This window comes from Enhydra lutris, unplaced genomic scaffold, assembly GCF_002288905.1.
Source record: "Enhydra lutris kenyoni isolate GAN:26980312 unplaced genomic scaffold, ASM228890v2 scaffoldscaffold13, whole genome shotgun sequence".
In the NCBI taxonomy this organism is placed as follows: Eukaryota; Metazoa; Chordata; class Mammalia; order Carnivora; family Mustelidae; genus Enhydra; species Enhydra lutris.
In genome coordinates, this window is record NW_019154097.1 from 38,786,065 (window position 1) to 38,813,014 (window position 26,950).

The 26,950-nt window shown below is 60.4% G+C and overlaps 1 protein-coding gene across 4 annotated transcripts in view; it reads left to right on the top strand.

Annotated features, from left to right (window-relative positions):
- Positions 1–26,950, top strand: part of LOC111146429 (vav guanine nucleotide exchange factor 2) — a 161,131-nt gene that overhangs the window by 106,100 nt on the left and 28,081 nt on the right. For 3 of the 4 annotated variants that reach the window (XM_022501978.1, XM_022501980.1, XM_022501981.1), the window contains exons 5-9: positions 13,562–13,664; positions 16,354–16,452; positions 18,085–18,153; positions 19,193–19,293; positions 26,377–26,476. In XM_022501978.1, the coding sequence (XP_022357686.1) occupies positions 13,562–13,664; positions 16,354–16,452; positions 18,085–18,153; positions 19,193–19,293; positions 26,377–26,476 (472 nt within the window). Of the gene's footprint in view, positions 1–13,561; positions 13,665–15,273; positions 15,289–16,353; positions 16,453–18,084; positions 18,154–19,192; positions 19,294–26,376; positions 26,477–26,950 lie in introns of all 4 variants that reach the window. The other variant, XM_022501979.1, reaches the window with a different exon arrangement.

Sequence of the window (26,950 nt, forward strand, 5' to 3'; positions counted from 1 at the left end):
AGTAGCGTTTTCCGTGACCTGAAGAGTGCGTCTCCTTCGCCAAGGAGTTCCCTGTGACTGTGGTTCTTGCCGACGCAAATCCTAAATTACAGGGAAGGGGGATGAATTTGAGTCTTTAACTCACGGTTTGGTCCCAGTGGTTCCAGTTTAATCAATTTTTCATGCTTTTCTCCCCCTTCTCCTTTCACTGAAAAGCATGATTTCCTCGCGTCTGTTCTCCGTGGGCTCGGGATTGGGATTTATCCATTATGGCAATTTACAAGACGCACACAGACATGCCATTTCTTCCCCGGCCCTGCCGGGCAGAGGCGGCGGCTGCGGGTCTTTGAGGCTGGACTGGGGCCCCGGCTCGGATCCGATGCCTGGCGTTGGTGGGGAGCGCACGGGGCCGTCCAGGGCGGCCGGCTACTTCTTTGCCGTGGGTGCACGGCCAGGGGTCCGAAGCGATGATCACCTTGTGCTCCTGAGGGCCCTGCCGGTTGCCCAGACCTCAGACACGCAGCTGTTTGAGGGGGTTGGACACTGCCCCTGCCTCCCTGCGCAGGGAAGCTGGTGTGGTTCTGGGGCTCCGGCGAGGGACCGCCACGTGTGGGTGGCACCCTGGATGCTTTCCCTGAGTAGATCACGTATCTGTTCAGTGACCAGCGGGACACGAAGCCCTTCCTGTGTGTCAGCTTGGGGTCAGGAGCTGGAAACAGAGGGGGATGAGACCCACCCCCTGTCCCCTAGGACCCCAGGAGGGTGGGGTCACGTGGGTCTCCCCTGGGGCCCTTTTGGAATACCCTTTAGAGGGGTCGTTCTTACTGGGGTTGTCTAGAGCCTCCGCTGTCCCCAGTGTCCCCCAGTGTCCGCAGCCTATAGGACACCACTCCACAGCGGAAACCCCTTCTGAGAAGGGCCCCTCAGAGCAGGTATGTCGGCCGTGCAGGGCACTCTGTCCATCCTGCTGCCACCACGTCTTATGTCTGAAGCAGCAAAAAGCCCAGCCCGTCGGGCGCGGCCTGGGCTCTGTCACCTCCCGCTCACGTGGTCTTTGACAAGTTGCCACCTCTGTGCCTCAGTTTCCCTTCGTGTCACCCGTAGGCATCAGGATTGGCTTCGGGGGACCACCAGGGACACTGTGGGGGCCACAGCGCCCAGTGGGCACACAGAGCCCGCAGGCGAAGGTGGTGTTTCTTGTCCACCCGTTTCACCGAAATTGTGGCTTTTCCCCCAGTTCCCAAATGGCCGTGGCAGTGCCTTTCGGGGAACAAGGAACACGAGCCACGTGTGCAGTTGTAGGGTTTCCAGTAGAAACAGAAGTAGGTGAAATTAAGTGTAAGAATGTGTTTTTATTTTCCTGTCTATCCAGAATCGGTAGGAGCTCAGCGTGGAAGCCTGCGTTTCCGATCACTGATGCGGTAACTTGCCTTCTCCCCCATGGCACAGAGCCCAGTGTGGTGCGTCCTTGATGCCGACGGCACAGCCCCGTCCACTGGGCCACGCCTGTGAGCTCACAGCCACGTGTGGCTGGTGGCCCCCGTGTGGGCGGCACAGGTCTGAGATCCAGAACATGGTTCCAGGAATGCGTGCGGGGCCCTCCCCACGTTTGAGTGGGCGATGCTGGACTAATGTTTTGTTCTCCAGTGCTCTAAGCTCACTTTGGAGATCACTGAATAATGTATAATCAAATAATAGAGCAGCTGGTTGAAAAAATTAACACGAAATATTGCTGTTTAAATGGCCCATTTCAAGCTCCCGGGGCACCGTCCCTGACCGCGGAGCGGGGAGGAGAAGCACGCAGCTCTCTCTTCCCAGCCCCCTCTGCTGGCTTCTGTTGCGTGGGGGGCTGTGATCTCGGGGTCTTCTCCCGGCATTTGACACGGCCGCTTGGGGATTTGGAACCTACACCCCTTCTGTGTTTGGAGCTAGGAAGGGATGAAAGGGTTTCTTGCCCCTCATTAGGCCAGGGGGCTTGGGTGGGTCATAGTCACCCCAGCTCTGCTCAGCAGCCCTACTTGGAGGTGCTGGGGGGCGGGGGGCAGGGACGGGGTGCCAAAGCCCACGGTGCCGGATGTCAGGCTGTGAGGGGCAGAACTGTGTGGAAGGTGCCTGGTCCCTCAGCTGCGCGGGGAGGCAGCAGTGCCCCGACTCGTGGGGGCTCGTGTCTAGGAGGGTCGCCGGGAGCTCCCTGCAGCGGGAGCTCAGAGAGATCACGGGCACGTCGCCTTGGGCTTCTTCCCTGCAGTATGGGCCCCGGACACTGGGGCTTTGCGACGTGGGCTCTGGTTTTGCTCCGTAATGGTCCCCATCCTTTCAAGGGACCTCGGTCACCCGGTGACACAACGCCTCTCACTCGGGCCGTGCCGGCAAGCATCTGCTTACTGGACCCTGAGAAACAGCAAAGGCGATGTTCTGTCTTGCTCGGGGCGTGTCACGTCCTCCGTAGGGCCTCAGTTTCCCCACGTCTGAAGGGAACGCAGCAGCTGACGGAGCTGGGTCCCTTCGAGCTCGAAGGCTCCACGGCGCTAGGATCGGGGAGCCCGTGGCTTAGCACTCCTGTCACTTCCCTGGGAGTCAGAGTGACTTTCGGGCTTAAACAAATGTGACTGTGGCACGGCGGGGGATATAATCTGTCTCTGAGCGTACAGCTGCGTCTCTACTGAATCGCACAATGACTCCGCAGCTTTAAACGCGTCACGTTAGCAACGTCGGGATAGGTTTTTAAGATGCGTGATGTATAGAAGGAGCGTCCCCGCCGCTGCTCCTTCAAGGGCGCGGGGCCGTCGCCTCGCAGCAGGGGTCTTCCTTGTCTCCGCAGAGGGAGGCGGGAGGCGGGGTGCGCGGGGGCGGGGACCGGCCTGCTGCCCGTTCCCCCTTGCCCGCAGGGAATGGGAGCAGTCGCTGCGCCCGACTGGGGCCCTCATCTGAGTGGCAGCCCACCCCCCACCGCCGTCCTTGCCTGTCTGCCTCTCCCCGCTGCATGGAAAGCTTGTTTGAAAACTGTCCCGAGTTCACAGGCGTTCAAGCCGCTGGTGTAAAAGTTCGGTGTCTCACAGACACCTGCACGCGTGGGGGCGTCCGTGTTGGGTCGGGAGGCGCCGGGTTTGGGGACATCGGCTGTTCGCCCCAAAGGACCGCTCTTCCACAGGGACAAGTTTGGAACTAGACGGTGCAGGAACAGCCCAGCTGAAAACAAAGAACACCTGCGCCCTCTGGAGTGGGCAGCCTCCCCGGCCCCCCTGGCCCGCGGGGAGGACCCTGGCGGCCCCACAGCCTGAAGGAGGTTGAAGGAAACACCCCCCACCCCCGGGCAGAGGCATTGGCGGACGCTGCCCTGGGCCAGCCTGGGAGGCCACAGTCCCTAGGCCCATGGCGGGAGGAGGCTGGTGGAGGGGGCTGGGGGTCTGGGGAGTCCTGGGTGCTACGCAGGTGTCCCCTTTCCCTGTGGTGTCCCCGCTTGAGGGCGCCTCCCAGAACTCAGGGCCCCGGCTCTGGGCTGCTGAGGCGGTGACCCCCGCCACAGCCCTCTTTCGGCAAGGCTGCCTTCCGTGTGGCTGTTCCGGCGTCCGTTTGTACGACCGACAGGAGTGCCGACAGCAGGCCAGGCACATGTGGCCCCGGCCAGGTGTCCTTGGCGGCACGGGGGGCCCCAAGCCCTGCGCACAGGTTCTCCATCCTCATGTGGGCTCTGGGAGGCGCCCCCGGCCGTAGGGCCTGGCTGAGTGGAAGGCGTGACGCCAGCATCCGCGGAGCCCACGCGGGGTCTGTTCCCACTTGGAGCCCTGCAGATGCGTCCCAGACCTCCCCTTTGGACCCGGGACTGGCTCCGAGAGGCGAGGGCACCCGCACACACCTGCGAAAGGGCAGAACTGCGGTTTGATCGGGTCTGTGTGATGGGCCCCCGCGGACCTACTCTCCTCATTCCAGAAGCTGTCTGGGGCGGGAGGGAGCGGGTATCCACTGGGGTCGGGCCAGAGCCTGGGAGGGCTTCCTGGGGGAGCTACAGGGCACTTGGAGGGAGCATAGGACTTGCCAAAGAGTGATTTAGGAAACCTTCCCTCACCCCGCCGGGCTGTGTACTGCCTTATTTTGGGCCAGGGTCTGGGGAGGGTCTGGGTCTCAGCTGTGTCTCTGTGGGTTGCTCAGAAATTCAGGGCTGGCCATCCTGCCCTCAAAGTCACCGTGTCTGTATGTGTGGCCCAGGGGCAGGGGAGGCAGTCCTGGAGCCCTGGCCCCTCCATCCTGCCCCTGTGGTCTAGACCAGCGGCCCTTCCAGAGCTGGCTACAGGACAGGCTGGGGTGAAGGCCGTCCGTCCAAACCCTGCCCGGTAACCAGGCTCTTAGGGCCTTCCTCTCATTCTCGGTGCGGAGACAGCTGGCCACAGCCGGCGAGACGGGCCGCCCAGCGCCCTGCTCGCCGCACTCTGCCCTCGTGGAACGCCTCAGCCCCTTGGTGCATGGGCCTGAGCTGCCCCGACTGGCCTAGGGGTTGGGTGACCTTGAAACCCTGTTCCGTGACCCCTGTCCCGGTCTGCTTATTCTCTGTGTCAGAGTCAGCACAAGGGGCCCCGAGGAACGAGGGCAGAGCAGACGTCGCCGTGCCGCTCTGCCCTGCTCCGTACTCCGGTGCCTGCTGGCCCGCCGGTATGGCCCAGACCTCGGTGAATTTTCTTCTTACTACCTCATTAGACCCGGGTCCTCTCAGGACCAAGGCAGTCACAGCGATTCTGTGGCCTGATTTAACAGTCCCTGCTGGGGGGAGGGGGTGGACGGGGGCCGGGGGGACGTTTCCAAGACGGCCGGTTCATCTGGTTCTGGAAGGAAGCAGGGAGCAGCTGGGCGTGGCCAGGAGAGCGTCATCTTGTGTCTGATGAGGGCTTCTCTGAATCACTTTCTCCATACTCGCTTCTCGGATGTGTAGAAAGACTAGGCCTGTTTAACATCGTTGCCCTTGTGCTCAGTACATACCTGACTCCGTGGCCTGGGGGTGGGGGCGCCCGGGCGGCTCGGTCGGTGAAGCGTCTGCCTTCGGCTCCGGTCATGATCCTGGGGTCCTGGGATCGAGTCCTGCGTCCGGCTCCCTGCCCAGCAGGGAGTCTGCTTCTCCGTCTCTCTCTGCCCCTCCCACTCATGGCCTCTCTCTTGCACACTCTATCTCTCAAATAAGTGAATAAAAATTGTAAATAAAAAACCCCAAAACTATTTAAAACATGAATACACACAACATCCTGCATTTCTCCATGAAAGGTTCCGTGCACAGAACCTGCGGTAACGGCTTACAAACCTGCATCCTACAGAAGCCAGCCCGGAGGTCACCTTCTCCAGGGAGGCACCCTGGCCTTACTAGGCCAAATGAAGTGCTCTTTCCCCGGAAGACTAAAAAGCACACCAGGACTGTCTTTCACCGTGTCACCACTGCCTTCCTGCATTTGTCCCCCAGCCCCAGAGCTGAGTTCCCCCTTAAGGGCAGGCAGCTTGACCTGAGCCCTGCGCGCTGGCCCAGAGGACGTGTCCGGTGGTAGTGGGGAGGTCCTGAGCCTTCGGTTTTTCCTTTCTGAGAGGACCTGAGTCTCGGTCCCCATGTGCCTGGCCCCATCCTCTCAGCCTTTCACAACACTGCAAAGTGGCTTGGTCCTGTCCCCATTCTGCATTTGAAGAAATTAAGGCTCAGAGAGGGTAGGTGACTGGCCTGTGGTCACACAGAAGACTCTACATGACAATGCAGGGACTGAACCCCTGAGCTGTGGTGGCCCAGGACATTCCTCTGGGTCTTACCCTTATGACCCAGTCCGGGGTGGTGGGGTTGTACTGCTTGTACTGCTTAGAAAGTGTCCTGGGAAAAGAGAGAGTTTTGGTGGGGAGCACGGGGCCAGGCAAACGGGGCTCCCTCCGGGACACTCCCAGACGGCAGCCGTGGTCTCGACTTGATGTGTTCCTACATGGCTTGGTGACCTCGGGCTACTATCTTGCCCTCTCTGGGCTCTGCTGTAGGAAGAGCAGCGCCTCCCTCACAGGGTGGGGTGAGGGTCTGCCGAGGTGTGTCCATGTGTCTGTCCCTATGTGCGTCCACCCAGCCCACAGCTGGCTTTTCCTGGCTCCCCGGAGCCACCCTCCCTGCTGCTTGGCGTGGACCGAGGTCAGGAAATGTCCGATTTGGTTTCTGAGTAGCAAGTTAATGGTGGTTCGGTGTCTGGCTTCGCAGCGTCAGACAGCCCGGGGCCAGAACGCACATCCGCGCCTGTCACCAGCCGTGTTTTATGTCCACGGTAAACGCACAGGCTTGCCGGAGGCCGAAAGCAGAGGGTCTGTTCGCCTTTCTGTGATTTTCCTCGGGGGGGCAGGGGGCTTCTCGGAGCAGCTGACTCTGTAACAGAATCTGGGCAGGCAGGTCGGGCCCTGGGGTCTGGGGCCGGAGGGGAGGCGGGTTTCTGCCTTCTCTGGGGGGGCAGTGGGCTATTGTGAGGACGAAAATAATTGTTGGGATTTAGCATCTGTTAGGGAGGCTGCCCTGTTAGAAAACAGCAGGAGCGAAAAGATGAGCCTGGGAGGGGTGAGAGGGGAGGGGGGAGGGAGAGAGGTGCGAGAGTGAGGGCGGGTAGGAGTGGAGCAGTGGGTGGGGGCTGGGGAGGCCGGGGCCACCCACGTCCCTGCGCGAGAAGGGAACCTGAGGGTCTCCCTGGAGCGGGGGTCTGGCCCCGGCCCTGGGCTCACCTGCCCTTTCTGATCTGATCCAGGCTCTCCCCCCCGAACCCGCCCCATTCGCACTGCCCTTGGGCTCACTTGTGTGTGGCGGGACAGGGAAAGGCCGTCTCTGAGGCCTGCGAAGGCCCTGTCGGCGCTGAGACCTGGCCTCCTGGTCTTTCAAAACCTGGACGGTGTCTGTATTTACTGAGCGCAGGTCCCTGGGCTGTCGTCCCACTGAACCTCCCCTCCCACCTCGAGGGTAACAGGCCGCCGCCACTTACTGAGCACCTACTGTATACCGGGCCTGTGCTGGTCACTTTCATCGAGGCTGATCCTTCCGACCACCTCGCCTGGGGGGTGAGGTCATTCCTACTTCACAGATGGGGAAACTGAGGCTGGGTCCTCCTGCCTAGAGTGACACAGCCAGAGACTGGCAGAGCCCAGGATTCATCTTAGACTCGCCCGGCTGCCTCCCCTTGAGGTGAGCAGACTAGCGAGTCACGTTCCTGCCCCTGGCGACCTGGCATGCTCCCGACTGGCCCGAGGAGGTGGGGACCCGCCAGCTGTCGTCTGGTGCTGCCAAGGGCCGTGACGCGCACAGCTTCCGTGGGGCACGGACCTCGAGGTCTTCTGTGACCTGTGGCCTCTGATACGTTAGAGCGTCCCCAATGTGAGTCTCTGTCGGCCCGAGGGACTGATTGGCAAAGAATCAGGCTGTAATCAGGACAGTGTGACACAAAAGCGACACGGAACAGATGGCATTGGCCTCTGCCGATTTGGAAGGTATTTCCGGATTTTGTAGGAATGTGAGACGTGGGGCTGGGGTGGGGTCAAATGTGCCAGGCCCCGGTGGGAGGCCCTCCCCGCTATGGGACCGTGTGCCCCGGTTCCAGGTGCCAGGTTGTAGCCGGACACCCAGCAGGCCAGAGGCCAGGATCCTGGTGCAGGTGGCACTCCCTCCCGGTCAGCGCACGGCACTTGGGACGCTCTGACACTCGGGAGACTCAAGCTCCCCTCCCCAGCCACATCTGTCGTTTCTTTTTCCTCCCGTCCAACAGCCATGGCCGTCAGGGGCACTGGGCCCAGCTGGTCTTGGCATAGATAATCTGTTCTGAGGGATGCCTGAGACGTATTGGGTGTCCCCTACCCCGTTCAGGAAACTCACTTTTGGAGATGATGACTTTGCTGAAAAGCAAAGTGACAGTGAGATATCCACGCCCATGTTGGCCAAACTGTCAGAATTATTGGGAAGCAGAGCTTGTCACCCCGTGCCGATGACCCCACGGCATTCCAGAAGCATCTGTATTTCAGGTGTAACCACTACCCTGTCCGTCTCCCCACCTGGACGGTGAGGTGCTATCGTCCAGTTGCTGGCACAGAATCCATCTGAGGAGAGGTATCGATTTAACCAATCAGACGTGATGGGTGTTTTGTTTTATCTTTGTTGCCGAGTTAAGCAAATATGTTTGATTTACCTTCATAATATCTTTTGAAGTTTATCTTTTTAAGTCACCTCTATATGCAACATGGGGCTCGAACCCACGACCCTGAGGTCAGGAGCCTTTTGGTCTTCCAACGGAGCCAGCCAGGCAGCCCCATAATTTTGTCTGAATGAAGAAGAAACCTACTTCTTTGCTGCTGCTTTTATTCCCCTCCCTTCTCCCCACGCACAAAGTGGACGCCATTTTATCATTTCCAATAATATCAAGAATGTGTATTTCTTAGGGCTCATTGGCTTGAGTTAGAGAACGTTTGGGAGAGTGTTTTCATAAGTGAAAGAAGGATAAACGTAGAAAGCACGGGGGTATGTGTGGTCTACGGCTGTAGGATGAGGACCCCAGAGGAGGGGAAACTGAGGCCATCATAGGCAGGTGACTGACCATTCGCTTCTCTGGTCTTTAGCGGGCTTTGGGTAACAGACATCTTGCAGAGCAGAGGGAAGGGATGGTGGCTGTGCTTTTTAGATTTTTCTGTCGCAAGTTAAGACACCAGAACACAGCTATTCGTCTCATGTTTCTTGCTGTTTATAGCTACAGCCCTGAGTGAGTCGGAAGAGGTGAAAGGGAGGGGTGCGTGAAGAGGGATCCCCTACAAATGAATGGTCCTTGTCTCTATTGAGTTTGAGGAAGGAAACAGGCTGAGAGCGTGGTCGTGGACATGTGTTGGGGTAACTGCCTTGGGTGTATTCCCAGGGTCCTAGTCGGTGTGGTCGTGTCTCTTCTGTGAGTACAGGGAGAGGGGAGGGACGGCATCATGTCACTTTCACATGCAGGAACCTCAGGTTCTTCAAGGAGTGCTCACTGTGTGCGGGATTAGAGAGTTTGTGGCCTTTGCCTGAGGGCGCTCCCCAGTCCAGGTAGAAAGCTGCACTCCTACCAGTTATGGTGTCAGAGGGAAGACATTGAGGCTGGGAGAGCAGCCAGAAAGTTAGGAAGGAAATGCTGGGAGGGAGGGACCTGAGAGGGTAGGAGGGACCTCAGAGAGTTGGAGCCCCCAGATCTAATAATCCACCAAAATCCCTGGCTGGCCGTTCAGCGTCATACACACAAGAAAGACCCTGAGGCTTCCGGAGGGGGATGGGAAGTCTGGCATCCAAAAAGCTAAATTCAGCAGCATTCCAGTTGCTGCTCACTGCTGGAAAGACAGAGTTTGAAGTTTGAGTCCAACCAAGTTGACGGTGTGTTAGAACACGTATTAGGGGGGCGCCTGGGTGGCTCAGTGGGTTAAGCCACTGCCTTCGGCTCAGGTCATGATCTCAGAGTCCTGGGATCGAGCCCCGCATCGGGCTCTCTGCTCTCTAGGGGAGCCTGCTTCCTCCTCTCTCTCTGCCTGCCTCTCTGCCTGCTTGTGATCTCTCTGTCAAATAAATAAATAAAATCTTTAAAAAAAAAAAAAAAAAAAAAGAACACGTATTAGGTAGAAATAATGGAATCTCCGTAATGGATCGTTTGTCACGTCTAATGTTCAGTCCAAAGTCATCAGACTTGCCACGAAACAGAAAAAATGTTGTATTCAGAAAAAAAAAAAAAAGTCAATAGGAACCAACCTGGGGATAAGCCCGATGTTACAGTCCGCAGCTTTTATCAACACGGTCAGGTACTTCGAGGAAAGTGCACACCGAGTGAATGAACAGATGGGGAGCCTCAGCAGAGAAGGAGACATGACGAAGAGAGCCACGTGGAGACGCTAAAACTGAAGACCACAATAGCTGAGCTGAACAGCCACGGATCTGCTTTAATAGAAGATGCTGACGGTAGAGGAGGGAGGTCAACGGAAGGCTTGTTCAATGGAAGGAAGACACCTGAAGGAACAGAGAGACAAGAAAATGCCAGCAGAGTCTCAGACATGTGGGGCCATGCCAGAGGTCCAACATACATGTAACTGGAACCTCAGAAGGAGAAGAGAGAGACAGTGGACCAACATGGTGGGCCCAGACTACCTAAATTCCCAAAATTCTGTGATAAAACTGCAAAATATTGAGAGAAATGAAAGAAGAGTTGAAAGTGGTGGTGTATATACTGTGTTCATGGATTGGAAGAGGATAGTGTTAAGGTGCCTGGTCTCCCAGTGGGCTTTTTTTTTTTTTTGACAAGATTATTATAAAGTTTCTAGAGAAATACAAAGGACCTTAGGATAGTTCTGAACAATCTCATAAAAGAACAAAGTTAGGGACTTAAAGCACCTGGTTTGGGGACTTTCTATTAAAAACAACAACAACAACATAAGTAATCAGAATAAGTTGCTTTTGTCACAGGTATAGGTGAATAGGTTGACGGAATAAGATTATAGAATTCCAGAATAGACCCACCCACACTTGTGTGGGCCGTGGTTTTGGTCAAGGGGATCTAAGTGATCCAGTGAGAAGAAAAAAGTTTTCAGCCAGTTGTCCTGAAACTCCAGAATGTCCCCAAAGAGAAACAGACCTCAATCTCTACCTTACACCATGCACAGACATCTTGAGACGGATCAGAGGTCTGAGCATAAACACTAAAATTATGTAGCTCTTAGAAGGAGAAACAGATGAACCTTGGAATCCTGGAAAACAAAGACTTCTTAGACAAGACGCAGCAATTTCTTAGATGGGACACAGGACAGTCAGGATACCATAGGAGAAAGGTGTGCTAAGTTAAGCTTTTTTTTTTTTTTAAACGATTTTATTTTTTTATTTTGACAGACAGAGATCACAAGTAGGCAGAGAGGCAGGCAGAGAGAGAAGGAGAAGCAGGATCCCCGCGGAGCAGAGAGCCCGACACGGGGCTCGATCCCAGGACCCTGAGACCATGACCTGAGCCGAAGGTAGAGGCTTTAACCCACTGAGCCACCCAGGCGCCCTGCCTTTTTTTTTTTTTTTTTTAATTAAAAATGAATGTTTTTCAAAAAGACACCACTCAGAATATCAGTAGACAAAGCCAGAGACTGGGAAAAGAAATTCATGAAACATACCTGACATGAAACTTGTGTTGAGAATATGTAAGAGTTCTGTTTCTTTTTCAATAAGAACAGGGCAACTAACGTTTTGAAATGGAGGGAAGTCTCGAGCAGGGCTTGCACAAAGGGCGATGTACCAATGTCCCGAAGTACACGGGAAAGTCCTCAACGTCTGACCATCGGGGAAATGCAGAACAAGAGTGCGGCGATGTGGGTGGAGGAGGGGCCCCTGTGCGGGCGGTTGGCTGTCCCTGAGCCAGGTGACCTTGAGGCCCCTCTCCAGGCCTCCTTCGAGTGATTTTCATTCGTTTCATCAGCTCTTAGGAACTGTCACGGGCCCCCCACATCTTTTCCCCGCCCGCCAGAGCAAAGCCGATGTCGGTCTCCAGACGCTGTCAATGGCCTCGGCTGCCTTCGAGGTGTCTAATTTAGCAGCCCAGAAGCGTCCCTTTCTCCCCTCGGTTCCACGCTGTCAGAATTCTCGACAGTGGCTTTGTCACCAGGCTTGCTCTGCTGCACGATCGAGATCGGGGGTGTCCCGTCGTCCCCCCCCCAGCCAGAAAGAACCCTCGCCGACACTTGTCTGGACACCCGCTAATGTGGCGGGCTGGGCTTCCAGAGCCGTTTCCTCTGGGGACAGATTCTGGAGAGGCAGGGGAGGTGATTTGTGTCAACTCGAGTGACCCACCTGGGGTGGGGGGCGGCCTCTGAAACGGTAGGTTCCTGCTGGGTCCGAGCAGAACCCTGTCCCCGCTGGGGCACTGCCCTGCACTGTGGGGCTCTCCGCCTCCTGGGGGTGGTGAGGTGAGAAAGGAGAAATGTTTTCCAGGTTCCTGACAGGTGTGTTGGCGCAGAAGGGCCCAGCGGTGGGCGATGGTTATTGCGTCCGCGTGCTGGTCACCGCGTCCGCGTGCTGGTCACCGCGTCCCCGTGCTGGTCACCGCGTCCGCATGGTGGTTACCATGTCTGTGTGCTGGGCCTGCGTGGTTTGACCTTTCCCCTGCCTCCTCTCCTTCCCAGGTCGTCGGCTGCCCGTGGGGGTCTCATCAAGTTGGAATTGGCTCCCTTACCCCCCGGTGCGAGCCCCGCTCCCCGCAGAGGGAAGCCCAGATGTGTCCTCCCAGTCATGCTTGGTCTCTCGGGAGGCACCGGGGCTTTGGGGAGACCCTCTCTGGCTGGCTGCAGAGCCCTTTCCTGAGTACAAACTCTCCCTCCCTATCTCAAGTAGATCTTGAGTGATCTCTACCCCGCCCCCCACCCCCCAGCCCGTCAGATGACAAGCAGGGTTTGGGACAGGGCCAGAAACCCATTCATAAGAACTGCCGGGTATCGTTTCTGCTCTCTCTGTCCCCTGCTGCCCCCTGGCCCTGAATTCTGGCTGCCCGGTGCTGTGGAGAGGGGAGGTGCTGTGGCGAGGGGAGGTGCTCAGCCAAATCTCTGTGCCTTCTGGAAATCAACTTTGCCGGGGGCTGCTTTGAGCCTGGGCTATGAGGTGTGTCCGAGCCCATGCGGGGATGGCACGGGCCCCCAGGCAGGCTGGCCCCCGAGGACGACCTGCCCTGAGGATGGACCACACACCGGACTGCAGAGCTCATCCACATGGGGCCCAGGGCCTGGTGGTCTCGCTGCATGTTGGATTGGCTCCTGTGCTGACGCGAAGTGTTTGCTGGGCACCTGCTGTCCATCGGGAACGGTGCTCAGAAGGGGTTAAGGAGTTGGGTTTTGTCCAGGGAAGAGACAGGCTCATCCACAGACGCTTAGAAAACAATGGCAGATACAGCAAGAAGGATGCACTTTGTATGAGAAGACTGAGGGGAGTGGGTCCTGGATCACAGCCTGGGCTGGGGATCCCCGAGGGCCTCCTGGAGGAGGTGTCCTAGGCTCCAATTCTGGCTGGGCTGAGGGGACAGCTGGTTGAAGTAGAATCAGAGCGTGGTCAGGAGCAGAACAAGCTTGGAGTATAGAGTGAGTGGTGATTTCCTTACACTCGTGCTCGAAACTGCATCATAAGCTCTGTGTCCTTCTCTACTCACTCTGCTTCCTTACCACCGGGTAGGGAAGGTGTCCACGTGTGAGCTCTGCCCCTTGACCCGCACACCCCCGCTGCAGGCGCTGGGGATGCCTGGGATGAGCCGAGAGCTCCCGGGGCTCCAGGTCATGGGAGGGGCGGCATGAGTCCCCAGCATTCGCTAAAGGGTGGAGACGTTGGGGTGTGGTCACGTAGGCCTAGAAGCAGGGCAGGCAGAGCATGAGGGAAGCGGTCTACGCTGCCCAGTCTGAACACAGAGAAGCTCCGGGAGGCAGGTGCGCCGCCCCATGCTGTGGACCAGAAGATGGAGGCCCAGTGGGAGGGGCTTGCGCCAGTCCTGACCCAGCTGTCCCCTGTGAGGCCCCCTGGGCCGCACCCCCACGCACACCTGGCTGGACCCTCCCTTCCGTGTGCCTGACCTGCTTCCCTCCCGTGCAGCGAGCATGACCTCGGGGAGGACATCTACGACTGCGTCCCGTGCGAGGACGAGGGGGACGACATCTACGAGGACATTATCAAGGTGGAAGTGCGGCAGCCCATGGTAAGCGCCCCTCACCCGCAGCAGGGCCCCGCTCTGGGAGCACTGGGTCTCCGGGGGGGCTGGGGCTCTCCGGGGTGGAGGGAGCTCCTGAGGCCGCACCACAGCCCTTCCTGGCCCCCGCGGGCTTCCTCCCTGTTCTCGGGCCAAGGCCTCCCTCTATGGGGCGATCTGAGGAGACCAGGCGGCCTCTGCCGTCCCGGGATTCTCCAGCGTGTGTGCTGGATCCCAGTCCCTCCTGCCCGGGGAGTCTGAAAGTAGCGCCTGCTCAGCTGCCCGGAGCAAGCCTCGCTCTACTCCTTTGTGCGGAAGCAAGGAGACAGCAGCGGCTCAGCCGGCCGCGCGTCCCCTGTGCGGCGAGGATCTCTATTTTTGAGCCGGCGTTGGCTAGTGACCTCTCAGACACCAGTTCGCTGCCACGGGCTTACTGCTGGTAGCTGCTGTGCGGAGGTGGGGTTGGGGCCCGCGGGGAGGGGAGGGGGGCAGGCCTTGACCCCCGGCCCCCACGCTCCTGGGCGGTGGTCCAAACGCTGCTTGCCGGCTGTGGAGGCTTGTGGTGCTGTTTGCTTTCCCTGAGGAAATGGGGGGAGTTTCTCAAGAAGCAAATTGCAGTGTTTTCCTTCGGTGTGGGAGTATCCAGCTGGTGCTGGAGAAACAAAGCTGGGGCGACAGCTCCCCAGCGAGGCCTTCCGGAGAGGCCTGTCCCTCCCTGGTGGCACCTGCCCTCCACCAGCATCACACCAGGAGAGGCACAGGGAAACATGACAGTGGGGTTCACAGCCCCCAAACTCTGCTCTTTGGAACGGAAAGGATTTCTCGTCGTGCTCCTGAAGGGTCTGAGGGGTCCCCACCATTTCCAGGGGTCTCTCTGTGACCCCAGGTCTGCCCAGGGCCAATGCTACCCTTCCCCTAGGCAGCCTTGCAATGGGGCAGCCGTGCCCCTGAGCCAGTCCAGGGGGCCAGTTATAGGGCTGGAAGGCCAAGCCGTTGCCCCATAGACGGAGATCCTCTACTCTGTCCAGAGAGCCCCCCTCTGTGTCCGTCCTGCAGAGACCCCGGCTGGGTTGGGGGGGGGTGGCTGTCCCCAGAGCCTGCTGCTGTCCCTGGTCCTGAAGCGCCTGGAGCAGGCAGGACCCGGGCTGTTTGCAGGACCTGTGGGGGCTGCGGGGGACACAGGCTGGCATCCCTCCCGCCCAGCTCCACTCCGTGTCCCGACAGTGCTCCGTGCTGCTGCTGTCGCTGTCCTGGCCGTCTGGCAGGGTGGGCCTCTGCCTCCTGCCCATCCTCCGAGATAAAGCAGGGGGTTTTACTTCCTCCCTGGTCATGTCCGGAGCATTCTGAACAGGCTAACCAGAAGGTAGACAGAGACCTTTGCAAAGGAAGATAAAGCCGGAGGATGGCAGGTGCCACTCTCAGAGCCCACACGCAAAGAAGGGCCGGGCACCGTCCCTCCCCACACAGCCAGGCTGATGCTCGGGCTGGTGGGCAAAGGGCTGTGACGGGATCCTGGGGCTGTGGGGGAAAGGTGGACGGGTGCTCCGGAGCACAGTCCGGGTAACGAGCTGACACTGCTAACTGGTTCTGTCTGTGATTGATTTCCCCACGCTTTCAGATAAGATACATGCAGGTAAGTGGCAGAGGGAGGGAGGCCCGGGTCAGTTCTGCCAGCGCTGTCTTCCTCCGCCTCCCAGAGAGGTCTCGGATCTCTTGGGGAAAGCCTGGGACCCTGTCCTCAGGGAGATGCTGTCAGACCCATGTTTTTACACTTGGTTTTAGGGGGGTCGTGGGCCCCGAACACCCCCCTGAAGCCCTGAGGGCAGCAGTGTAGTGCCCAGAGCACTGGGGCGTGGGAAGGAGCCCTGGGGAGCTTCGAGCCTGATCTGGGCTCCCCTGGGTGATGGGCCCCACTAGTATGTTTCTTTGGAGCCCTCCAGCGCAGCAAACTCCTGGGGCGTTTCTTAGGGGAGGAGGATGGGGTTAGGGCAGATAGCTATCTGCGTGGCATGGCATGTGGCCCAGACCTGGTTCCCCAAAGCCTCACTTAGGGACCCACGTAGTTCACTCAGCCTAAAGGACACAAGGAGAGGGTCTGGAAGTCCAGAGCGCCTCTAACAGTGACCCCCTGGCACCTTCTTCCCCATCCCCGTGGCCACACAGGTTCCTGGTCGATCCTGCCTCTGCCCACGTTTCCCCGAGAGATGGGGAGCAGGCCCTGTCACAGAAGTGTGTCCCTGGTGACCCCTGCCATTGAATTGGCCCCTCAGGACCCTAGGTGGGGGCCAGAGGACCCTGGGAAAGCCCAGCCCTGTGGTAACAGGTTGGCGCTGAGTAAGCAGACACGGGTCCCCGGGGAGCTGGTCAGAGCCTTTCCCCTCGCACATAGTAGGTGCTTTAAGTATGCCACACCTGTTGTCTATGCTGGAGGGGCTGACTCCTGAGGGCCCCACGCTGGTCTGGTAAAATTCAGAGCAGGGCAGTGGGGGCGCAGATTCTAGAAGGTTCTGTGTCATTCTCCAAGCTGTCACCAGTCCTCAGGTTCATGCCACACACACCCCCCGTGCCTCAGTTTCCTCATCTGCGGAAACGGGAAGGGAAGGGTTTGGGCCCCCTTCCATCTCCTATCTTGGCCCCCCGTGTCACTCCCGGTGACCGCATGGCCAGGCCTGCCTCATGCCTTGTGTCCTTCCTGTAGAAAATGGGCATGTCTGAGGATGACAAGAGGAATTGCTGCTTGCTGGAGATTCAGGAGACCGAGGCCAAGTACTACCGGACCCTGGAGGACATCGAGAAGGTGGGTGCGGCCCCGCCCCTCCTGGTGCCACCGGTCCCTGGGGCACGGCAGTCACCAGGCACCCCCTGCCCATGTTGCTCACACAGGCCGTGGGCTCCGGCTGGCCAGTGTCCTCATGCCCCTGGTCCCGCATCCCAGCCCTCGGACCTCAGCTTGGCCCGGGACGGTCCTGAGCTTGTCTCTGCAGCTCCTTCCTGCCCGAGCTGGGCGTCGTCACGGCTTCTGCTCCACTGCACCGGGCTAAGCTCCTGCTGTATACTCTGTCCTGCAGGCTGGGCGCTAGGTTAAGCGCTTTGTGTATACCTTCTCCCCTAAGGCATTCTCTGCCCTTAGCTTCCCACTCTGTAAATTGGTGGCTGTGAGCGTCCTGCCACTGGGACACAGGCCCCGTGATGTCAGCCTGTGGAGCCCCCACGGCAGACCCTGTGCTCCCCTGAGTGACCGGTCGGTCCTCTCTCCCTGTTGGCCTCCTGAGCTCTTCGAGGACCCCGGAGGGGCCTTCTCCTTCTCCACCCGCTCCGGCCTCCCGTCAGCACTGGCTCAGGGACATTTCCCTGTCACTTGAGAATCCTTGGTGCCAGCCGCTGGTGCTGACTGGCTGAAAGTCCGTCATTGTCTTTAGGGCGGAACCTCCCTAGCTCTTCTTGCCTGAAGCGTAGGCCCGCGTGCGGCCGTGACTGCGGAGCTTCTCGCCGGGGGCCTAGGATCCCCTTGGCCCCTCCCTGGTCCTGCCCAGGCCTCAGAATGACATTTCCCCGCTCCTGCCTCAGCCGCCCCGTGCGCCCGCCCTCCACAGGCCTTTCTGCAAACATACAGCCCCTCCCAGCCACTGGCTTTGCACCTGCCCGTCCCGGGGAGTCCCCTCCGTCCGCCAGTCCCAGCCGCCGCGTCACAGGCAAGAGCACCGAGTCACCGGCCAGTGCCGGTCTGTGTCAGCTGCAGGGAAAACTGCTTGGCCACATGCAGCTGCTGCCCACCTGCTGTTCCCTGCGTGACCAAGGAGAAGTGTGAGGGGCCAACGTCCTGTAGGGAGAGGGTGGCAGGGCCTGGCCGGCCAGGCCTCTGGGGCACGAGTTGACTGTTTGCCACACGCATGTCTCCTTGGACTCCTGAAGGACTCTGGCGGGACCCCTCCCTGCCACGGTGGGGCTTCTGGGGTCGGGGGCACCTCTTTGGATGACAGGTTTAGGGCCGCACTCAGGGATCTGAGTGTCGGGCGAGAAGTGAGGCCCTGCTGTGCTCACCTCTCTGGCCTCAGTTTCCTGAAACGTCTCAAACAGCTGTATCGGCACCTAGCCCGGGTGGCAGTGGGGTTGGCGTCCAGCCTGTGGGACACGATGGGGCTTTGCCCATGCAGTGGGTGTGGGCGCTTGGCTCCATCGTCCCAGCCCTGCGCTCTCCCGTGCCATCGTCACCCCGCAGCACGAAGCCCGCGTCTCCCTAGAGAGCAGGGGTCCTCCAGTGGCACTGAGCCCCGGTGGTGCTCTGGGCCTGCCTTACCGCCCCACGGAGAACCCCTGCCCCTGTGTCTTGGGGAGCTCGTCAGAGCCTCTCTCCCTCTCTGGCAACTGTGGCCTCGAACGGGGCTGGTACCCTCCAGGAGAGCTGACGGTGGGGGCTTTCCTGTTCCAGAACTACATGACGCCCCTGAGGCAGGTGCTGAGCCCGGCAGACGTGACAACCATCTTCATCAACCTGGAGGTAAGGGTTCCAGGCGGCAGGCTCCCCCCGACTGTCCCCGTGAGTCCTGGGGAGGGGAGTCCCTGCCGGGGACCTGGTTGGCTGGTGGTACGGGATGCTTTTTGGACTGACCGATGGGAAGGGAGCAGCCACCCTTCCCTCTGAGAGCTTTGGCCTCAGGAGACAGGAGGTTTCCGGAAGCTTCTCCAGCCTGCTGTCTGTGCTGGGGAGTACCACTCAGATGCACATGCCTTGGAAGGGGTTTGAGCTTTTTGTCGTCAGCTGGAGAGCAATGGGTCCCCTCTGGCTCTCTGAGGAGAGCCCCTCACCCCTCAGCACACGTGCACACGGACACGGGAAGGTGATGCCCTGTGAGGAGGCTCATCCTGACGCGGCCAGCAGAGCGGGGAGGGGTTGGCGGAAGGCTCCAGAAGCTACACGCCGGTGGGCTTCCTCCAGGAGTGCCCGGCGGGTGTGGCGGCTCCTACCTACCTCCCGTGGCCCCTTGCGAGCCCGAGGGGCAGGTGCTGGTCTCCCAGGGGAGGCTGAGCCAGACTCGGGGGCTCTAGTGCTCTGTGTCCCCTACCCAGAGTCTGTGCTGTCGTGTGTGTTCGCCCCCACAAATGGCCATGGGCAGAGTGGGGGCCCTGGGGGGCTACCTGCCAGTTGTCCAGCCGCTCTGAAGTGGGGACAAACATCTGTCCCCATGGAGAGAGTCCGCCCCTGGAGCCCCAGACCAGGGCAGAGCGTCCCATGCAGCTGCACACAGCAGGAGGGTGACAAGGCTGCTGGGCAGCCACAGGCCCCGGGGCCATCTTGGTCCCATTCTGGCCCTGGCGCCTGTGCTGGTTTGGCAACCCCATGTCCGGACAGGCCATGCAGGTCCCTTCATGTGCCCGGCATAAAGTGGGATGAGACCCTGGTGTTGGCATGAGGATACGTGCCGGCACCGGCCCCTCCCACACGTGTCTGTAATTGCACCAGGAGGGAGCGATTCGGGGGCGCGCGGCCCTCCCGGCCTGGCGCACCCGTTCACGCACGGGTTGCTGGTTCTTCCCAGGACCTGATCAAGGTACATCATAGCTTCCTGCGGGCCATTGACGTGTCCATGATGGCGGGGGGCAGCACTCTGGCCAAGGTCTTCCTCGATTTCAAGGAAAGGTGAGTGGCAGGCCCACCTTGCCTATCCCTCCACGTCTGTGGGGCCATAGGTTCTGCGCTAGGGGCAGGGCAGAGCTGGCCGGTTGGGGTTTTCTCCGGTGCACGTCTCATGGTGATGTTCCCAAGGCCCGTGGCTGTGGCCCTGCAAACGCCTGTCCTCACTCGTAAACCGAGAGAGCTCCCCACCCTTCCTCCCATCACAGCCTGAAGGGATGTCCCCCTGGAGACCCCCTGAGGGCTCCACCAGCTCCCTCTGCCTCTGCCTGGGGATCTTGGTGGCCAAAGGGTGTTCTCACCAGCACGGTGCACCTGCTGGCTGCCTGCCCCACAGGCATCTGGCACCTGGGAGTCTGCCCCTCCAGCTCCAGGCCCGGGTGGGGTGGTGGCACGTGGCCACCACTTGAAGGCAGAAGCCAAACCCGTCCCTGCAGGGCTGAGTACGACGCTTCTGGGGGTCTGGGCCCCAGGGCTTGAGGCCACTTCCCTGCTTCCTTGCCTGCGTATGTCACAGGACCTTGATTTCCTAATCTGTCCCTCAGGGATGAGGATGGCATCTGTGCCGTGTGGTGTTGCGAGGGTCATGCCTATGCCGCAGACGTGGCTTATCTGTGTCCACTGAGGGCTTCGATGGCCGGGCAGGCAGAGGGCCCAGGCCAGGTGGATGGGCTGGGGGGCTCTCAGCGGCAGCTGGGGGCACAGCCACTCAGCTGCCCTGACATAACCCAGCCCCAGCCCCCAGTGTGGGGAGACGGCACTCCTGGCACCAAGGAGGGCAGTCCTGGGTCCTCCCATAGTGCCCCGGTGTCCTCTAAGTCTCTGTGGCATCGGGCAAATGTCCACAAAGCCCGAGGGGACATATATCCTGCGTGTCAGGCGGCCTCTCTCCTCCCCATGGCATCCAGCTGGTCCGGCCGCGTCCAGACGCACAGATGCCACCGGGCTGCCTACGGCCAGAGGTCCGCCCGCAGGAATCACGCCCCTGATCGCGGCTCCACCAACTGCCCGGGCCCCTTGACAAACGTTGTCGACGGAGGGTGACCACTCGTTAGAAGCCAACGTAGGATCCTTTTTAAAAGAAGAATGACGTTGGTGTCAGAGGTCTCCGTGAAGCTATTTGGTTGTTTGCTTTAAGCCTCTCTGTGTGTAACCCCGACGGACGGAGGGGTATAGAGCCGCCTTCGGTGCTCCAACATGTCCTGTGGGAGCCTGGCGGGCGAGGACTGGGATTCTGGAAGCTTCTGAGTAGATGCAGGAGCAGCTGTCAGGACGGCTCTGCTGTCTCTTTGTCCCCATATATCTTCACGGAGCCTGGGCAGCCGCGTCTTTACAGCCGGGGACAAAGTCCGATGCCGTGAAGCCCCGGCTAGGTGCCTGGTGCTGTGGGAGCGCCCACGGCAGCGGTCTGGCCACTGAAGTCATGAGAGGACACTTGGGGGACGATGCCCTGCCTTCTGCCCTTCAGGCTCTGAAGAAGGCGCCGGAAGGTTCTATCTCGATGGCTCTTATGCCCGGCTGCTCACCAAAGCCAGCTGGGGGCTCGTTAAGAAAGCTGGTGCTGGGTCCACTCTGCGGGGTCTGGGGGAGGCCCCGCGGTGGCCGGTTGGGAGCCTGGTCCCTCTCGTCGTCAGTGGGGAGACTGTCAGGTGACCGTCGGCTCGGCTCACGCGCCATCCAGGCCAGGCGGCCCGTCCCCGGGCTGGATTCCAGGTGCCTTCTCCTGCGAGCGCCTACCTGAAGGGGCTTCACCTGCATACCCTGTGACCAGGCAAGGACCCCTGAGCCCACTTTCTGGGGGCCATGGGTTGGGTCCCCGGGAGGTGTGAGGCAGCAGGCAGTGCCGGAGCACAGGGGGCAGATGTGAGTCCGCTGGCGGGCCCCAGGGGCAGAGGGCAGGCCGGCTCCCTTCCCTGCCCCCTGCCACAGCAATGTTTTCCTCTGACCTGGCTGTAAGCCCGTGTTGGGGGGGCAACTCAGGCTGGAGCCGTCAGACACCCCCTCGCCCCGGAGGCAGGCCCATTGCACACGTCTCCTCTGTCCAGAGGGAGGGGAGGCCACGGACCACGCAGGGCTGCCTCTTAGGCCTGTGGACCTACCCCCAGGGCAGCAGTGATGGGTTGGGTGGCCAGGGGACAGATGGGTGGCCAGGGGACAGACGGGTGACCTGCCCTTCCCTGGGATCCTCCACGTGCCGGGCCCGCCCTTAACAAGGCCACCAGCCTATGTGCACAGCTTTGGGCCTCCCCTGGCTCTTGGGCTTTGCTCCCGCGGGGATGACTCATTTCTACCAGCAGGCCTCGGGGGCCGGGCTCAAGTCGGGGCCCATTTTGGGGGGGGGCCTGGCTGCATCCTGTTGGAGTTCACGTGCGCAGTCCCTGTAGTCTGTCCCCACATCTGTCTTTTCTGTCCCTTTGCCTCCTAATTTCTGAGTCTATGGTCCTGAGGCTCATTTATACACCGAGTCCACAAGCATTTATAGAGCGCCTGTTGTGTACGGAACAGAACAGCCTCAGCTCTCACTGGGTAGGGAGGGACAGGAAGGAATGGGAAGCAAGTTCACAGACAGAGGAAATGGGAGGACGGAAAGAGGGAGAGGAGTAGGGTGCTGAGGACCAGGGTGAGCGACAAGGAGCCATGAGGTGGGGGGAGCAGAAGCTGCCCGGAAGGCCCCAGGGTGAGGCCAGAGCAGGAACTGGCGGAGACCAGAGGAGCAGACGCAGAGGTGGGCCAAGAGGAGATTATCTAAGGTGTGACTCGAGGCTTCTGTAGGAGGCTGGAAGGCCAAGATAGGGACTTAGATTATTTTTTTTTTTTATGAGGGTAGGAGGAAGCCACTGAGGAATTCTCGTGACAGGACCGGGCAGCTCATCACAGATCAAGGACAGAGTAGCATCCAGAACCGAGTGGCAGAAGATAATCACCTCCCTCTTTTTGGAGCTAATACTTCCATTAATACAGTCAATATAGCTCTAGTTCTCAGACAAAGCAGATGCTCCTCTTAGCCATGGCCTGAGGGGATAAGCCCTCCTGGAGGGAAGGTTTGCATTTTGCAGATGTGAATGTAACAGAGAGCCACGTGGTTTTCATCTGTAGCTGGGATTGGCCAAGCCTGGTCGGTGGGTCAGGCCAAAGGACCACCCAGGGGACCAGCCACAGCCACTTTGAGGCCCAGCGAGAAGGTGGGATCTGGCTCTTAGGAGGAACTCCCTGGAGCCTTGCAGAAGTGCTTCTAAGAAGAGCAGGCGTCAGGATAAGATGAAAGGCAAGTCCCCGCCCGCCCAGGTCCCAGGAGCCTTGAGAGAAAGGCTTTGCCACAGCCCAGCGCTCTGTACTCTGTGCTTTCCGGTTGCTGAGGGTGTCAGGCTGGGTGACACTGCTGCTGGTTGTGGCTTTTGCCCACGGGCCAGGGTGTCAGGGAAGCTGGGTGATCCCTGTCAGCCCTTGCCGGGGAGAGCCCCCGTGTCTAGGCTCCTCGAGCCCCGTGAGGTTCAGGGTTGCCTGAGACCCTCTGCCCTGGAGAGGCTCTGGCCCCCCTCGTTCTAGGCCTCCTTGCCCAGATGGGGAAGTCGGGGATTGGAACAGCAGTGGCGACTCGGCCGCGGTCCCGGCTCAGTCCCGGGAGCGCCTCCTGTATCCGGGACCGGCTCTGGCCCAGTCCCCGGGCACCGTGGGAGTTTGGAGTTCGTGACAAGGAACAGGGGATACAGTCAGGAGACGGACAGGTCTCCCCCACCGCCCCGCACACTCACGTCTGCCCCCCGGAGTGGGATCCGAGTTGCGAGTTCAGGAAGTTACACGACACAGTCATGTGGGCACACACCAGGGTTGTGTCACTCGCCCGTGCACGAGTGAGGGACCTGGAGGCTGACACCGTGTGTTCAGAGGACGGAACAAGATGCTGGTGCGCTGAGCGGGCGGGGCTGGGGGCACAGATGAGGCAGGGACGCCGGACATATAGCGCTCGCGCAGGTGCCCCACTGAGACCTCGAACCGTGAATGAAGCCCCGCGTATGTGTGTGTTGCTTTAATTCCAAAAGTTGGGTAATTTTTCTCAACAGCACAAGATGCTGTGCTTAGAATTGAGGCCTGCAAGTCTCACTACCTTAGCTGCTTCCCTGCGTGGCCCACGCTACCTGGCCCGCAGCAGGGCCTGGAGCGTGTGCTGTGGATGGCGGTGAGAGGCCTGACGGTCCCGACAGAAATGGTCTCTCTCAGTTCTGGGGCCAAAATCTGGGTGTGGGCAGGGTGGCGCGTCCTCTGGAGCTCTAGGGAAGGAGGCTTCCTGCCTCTGCCAGCTGCTGGTGGCCCCCGGTGTCCCTTGTCATGTCCCCCCGCCCAGGTCTCAGCTCGGCCCTCATGCAGCTCCTTTCCATCTCAGGCCACCCACGGGGTTGGCGGAGGTGAACGAGGGCTCCACCCTGGGGTGGCCCAGATCTCCAGCATGCGGGGACCAGAAGATGGGTCTGGGGGACCCGTGGATGCACGTAGGGGTCTGGCCTTGATGCTCCCTTGCTGGGCGACCTTAGAAGTCATGTCATGTCTCAGAGCCTCAGTAAGTGGTGTTTTGGGAGGACGGGCTGAGCTGGGGTGCGAGTGTGCGCCCTGGCCCCGCCTCCTTCTGCCCTTCAAGCTTTGCTCTCTTCCCTGCTGGGGCCCCCTGCCTGCCCGGAACCGCCATGGCTGCACTGCCCACGGTCAGGCAGGTGCGGAGTGGCCGTGGCCATTCAGCCACGTGTCGGGCCCCTGAGCAGGCCAGGCCTCCAGTCTGGATGCTGGGATATGGGGACAAATGGACCCATCCCCGGAACTCAGAGCCGTATGGAGAGGGGGATGGCCCGCTGCTGCCTCTTACTTGACTTTGCACAGGCCTATGCCCAGAGGCTCCCCACCTATGTCCTTGCTTTTCTGTCTCCCTTCTCTAAACCCAGGGACACAGTTGGGAGGGGAAAGGCTGCAGAGCTAGAAATGATGGGGCAGGGTTTTGAGGGCTGAGTAGAAGTTTGCTCACCAGAGAAGGTTGCAAGTGCAGTGTGGGGCTCCGAGGTGTGCTGTGAGGATGACGGGGGTGGGACCCACTTTCCATACACCGTGTTTGCCAGAGACCTGGGGCTGAGATGAGCCAGGGTATGCTGAAGTGGAGGGAGGGCCCCTGAGGCTGCCTTGGCCGTCTCCAGAGCCGCGGGCCCCGTGCTTAGGAGAAGCCGCACAGACGTCCCTCCATGGGAGCAGCTGGGCCGTCGCCAGGTCTGCTCATTCAGAGCAACTGACGGGAACCTTGGAGTCTCCAGTCTCCCAGATGCTCCCAGAGACGATGAGATTGAATCAGCTTTTATACTAAGATTGTCAATTTAATAACAGGCTCATTTAAGCGGAAACCGGGGCTCAGGTTCCCATGCAAAGTGCGCCTGGCTGGAGTGTGGCAGGTGCGGCCGTGGCACCTTCTGCCTGACAGCGGCGGGGAAGGTGGGCTTCGGTGTGAGCCCCGGGCCAGATCCGCCCCCCGCTGGAGTCCTGGAATCTCAGCCTCTGATGCCCGGGAGCCTCACAGCACACAGGCCCAGTGTGGCCCGGACTCGGGCGGGAGCCCGGAGGGGCTCCACCATGTGCCGTCTTTGCCCACCTTGGGGCTGCTCTGAAGTCATGGGCTCGCTGGGTTGGAAACACGCTCCGAGCTTGCGGCTTTACTCCTCCAGGAATGTGGGTGTCGTCTGTCCCCAGCGTCCTCAGACCCTACAGTGGGAGCCTGGGGAGTCCCCAGACCAGGCCACTGCTTCTCAGGAACCCATCTCCTCGGAATCCCAGCCAGCTCCGGGCCCAGCCCACCTGCCCCTCGGCCCTCGCCAGTGGCCCCCGGGAGGCAGTGTCCACAGCAGACAAAAGCGGCCCTGAGCCCATCTGGACTCGTCCCAGAGACGGTCCCCAGCTCCTGGAGCCGGGCCGGGAGTGGCCTCCGGACGTCCCTGGCGGGGGTGTCACCGGAGGCCTTGGGATGGGCCCAGCCTCCCGACGAAGCTGCATTGGCAGCCAGGCCCTCACCTGGTGTAAGCGGTGACTCTCAGCAGGTCACCAGGGCCTCAGTTTCCCCACCCGAAGAATGGTGCCGACGGCCCCTCCCTTTATAAATGGTGAAGGGCTCAAGACCACACTCCACAGTGGGCTATACCACTAAATGGTGAAGGGCTCATGATGGTGTGTGTGACACACCGGCACGAGCAGCTCCCAGAGGCGCTGGCTGTGGCCGTCATGCTTGTTGTCACCCGCGTGGTCCTCCCGGGGCCGACTCTATAGTCGTGTGACAGGATTCTCACAGCCAAAGTGTCAGGCTAGTGACCCAAGGCCTGGAGAGCGCTGGGCTCCTGGTCCAGGGGCTCGGTCTGCGAAGTCTACGGTGGGGGTTGGCCATGGTATCCGAGGGTGTCGGGGGCAGGAGAGAGTGGCCTGAGGCTGTTCCCAGCACCCCCGGGCCTGCGTGGCCATGTCCATCCCCCGCCGTGCAGCGTTCGGGGCTGACATCACCGTGTCCCAAGGGAGGGGATGCCTGGGACTCAGGCAGAGAGCGTCGGTGTCACGTGGAAGCAACAAGGACTGACCCCCGGGTCCCCACGCCCTGAAATGTCAGCCCGGGGACCACCACCCCAGGAAGGCGCAGAGCCAGGACGGGCCTCAGTGCTCAGAGCCTGCCGGCAGGAGTCGGAACCTTCCAGGGGTCCCCCAGCTCTGGGGAGGCGGGGGCTTCTCTCCTGGCCGGCTTTGGCCTTTCCAGGGGCAGGATGGGGTGGCAGTGAGAAGCCCATTCCAAACCCAATCCTGACCTGAGAGAGAGCCAAGGAGGGGGACCTCCTTGGGTTCGGGGAGAGCGGGGGAGCCCCTCATTCCCAGCGTCTTGGTAGCTCTCCTGCCTGGCACTATGTCGGGAGCAGAGAAGGCAGCCACGTGGAAAGAGCAGAGCCACGAAGCGGGTTGACGTGAGGAGCTGTCACGGGGAGACACCCGTTCGCCACACACCTGCTGCGTCCTCCGTGGGGAGCTCGGCGCGGCCCGCAGCCGCGGCGGCTCGTTAAGCTGTGCGCGCGCTCGCTGTTCCAGGCTGCTGATCTACGGGGACTACTGCAGCCACATGGAGCGCGCCCAGAGCACGCTGAACCAGCTCCTCGCCGGCCGGGAGGACGTCAGGCAGAAGGTCGAGGTAATGGGGGCTCCCGGCTCCTGCCCCGCTCACCCGCCCCTTCCTCACCCATTGTGTGGGGTAGTGATGGGACAGTTTCTGTAGATGCTTTTCTCGGTGATTTTTCTCCCTGTGCACTTGTGGGGGGAGGCAGGTGCAGGTCACCGTCCCAGGCCCGAGTTCCCTGCGTGCAGCTGAGGCAGACCCCTGGGGCCAGATCCAGTGCAGCAAGGGGCTGACTGACCCCTGAGCCGGGCCTGTGCAGACCCCATGGGGGCCGCAGGAGACGGATGTTTGCTGGGAGCCCAGGAACCTCCCTCCCATCGCTGTCTCCACCCCAGGCTCAGGGCCAATCTCTGACACTTGTCCAAGCGCCCATGTGGGCCCCTCTCCAGGACCCCCTCCTCATCCCCCTTGCCGGGGGCATCTGAGCTGCTCCCCAAGGCTGGGATGCCCATGTCACGTCCAGTCGGTCAACCTTTCCAGGGTGAATCC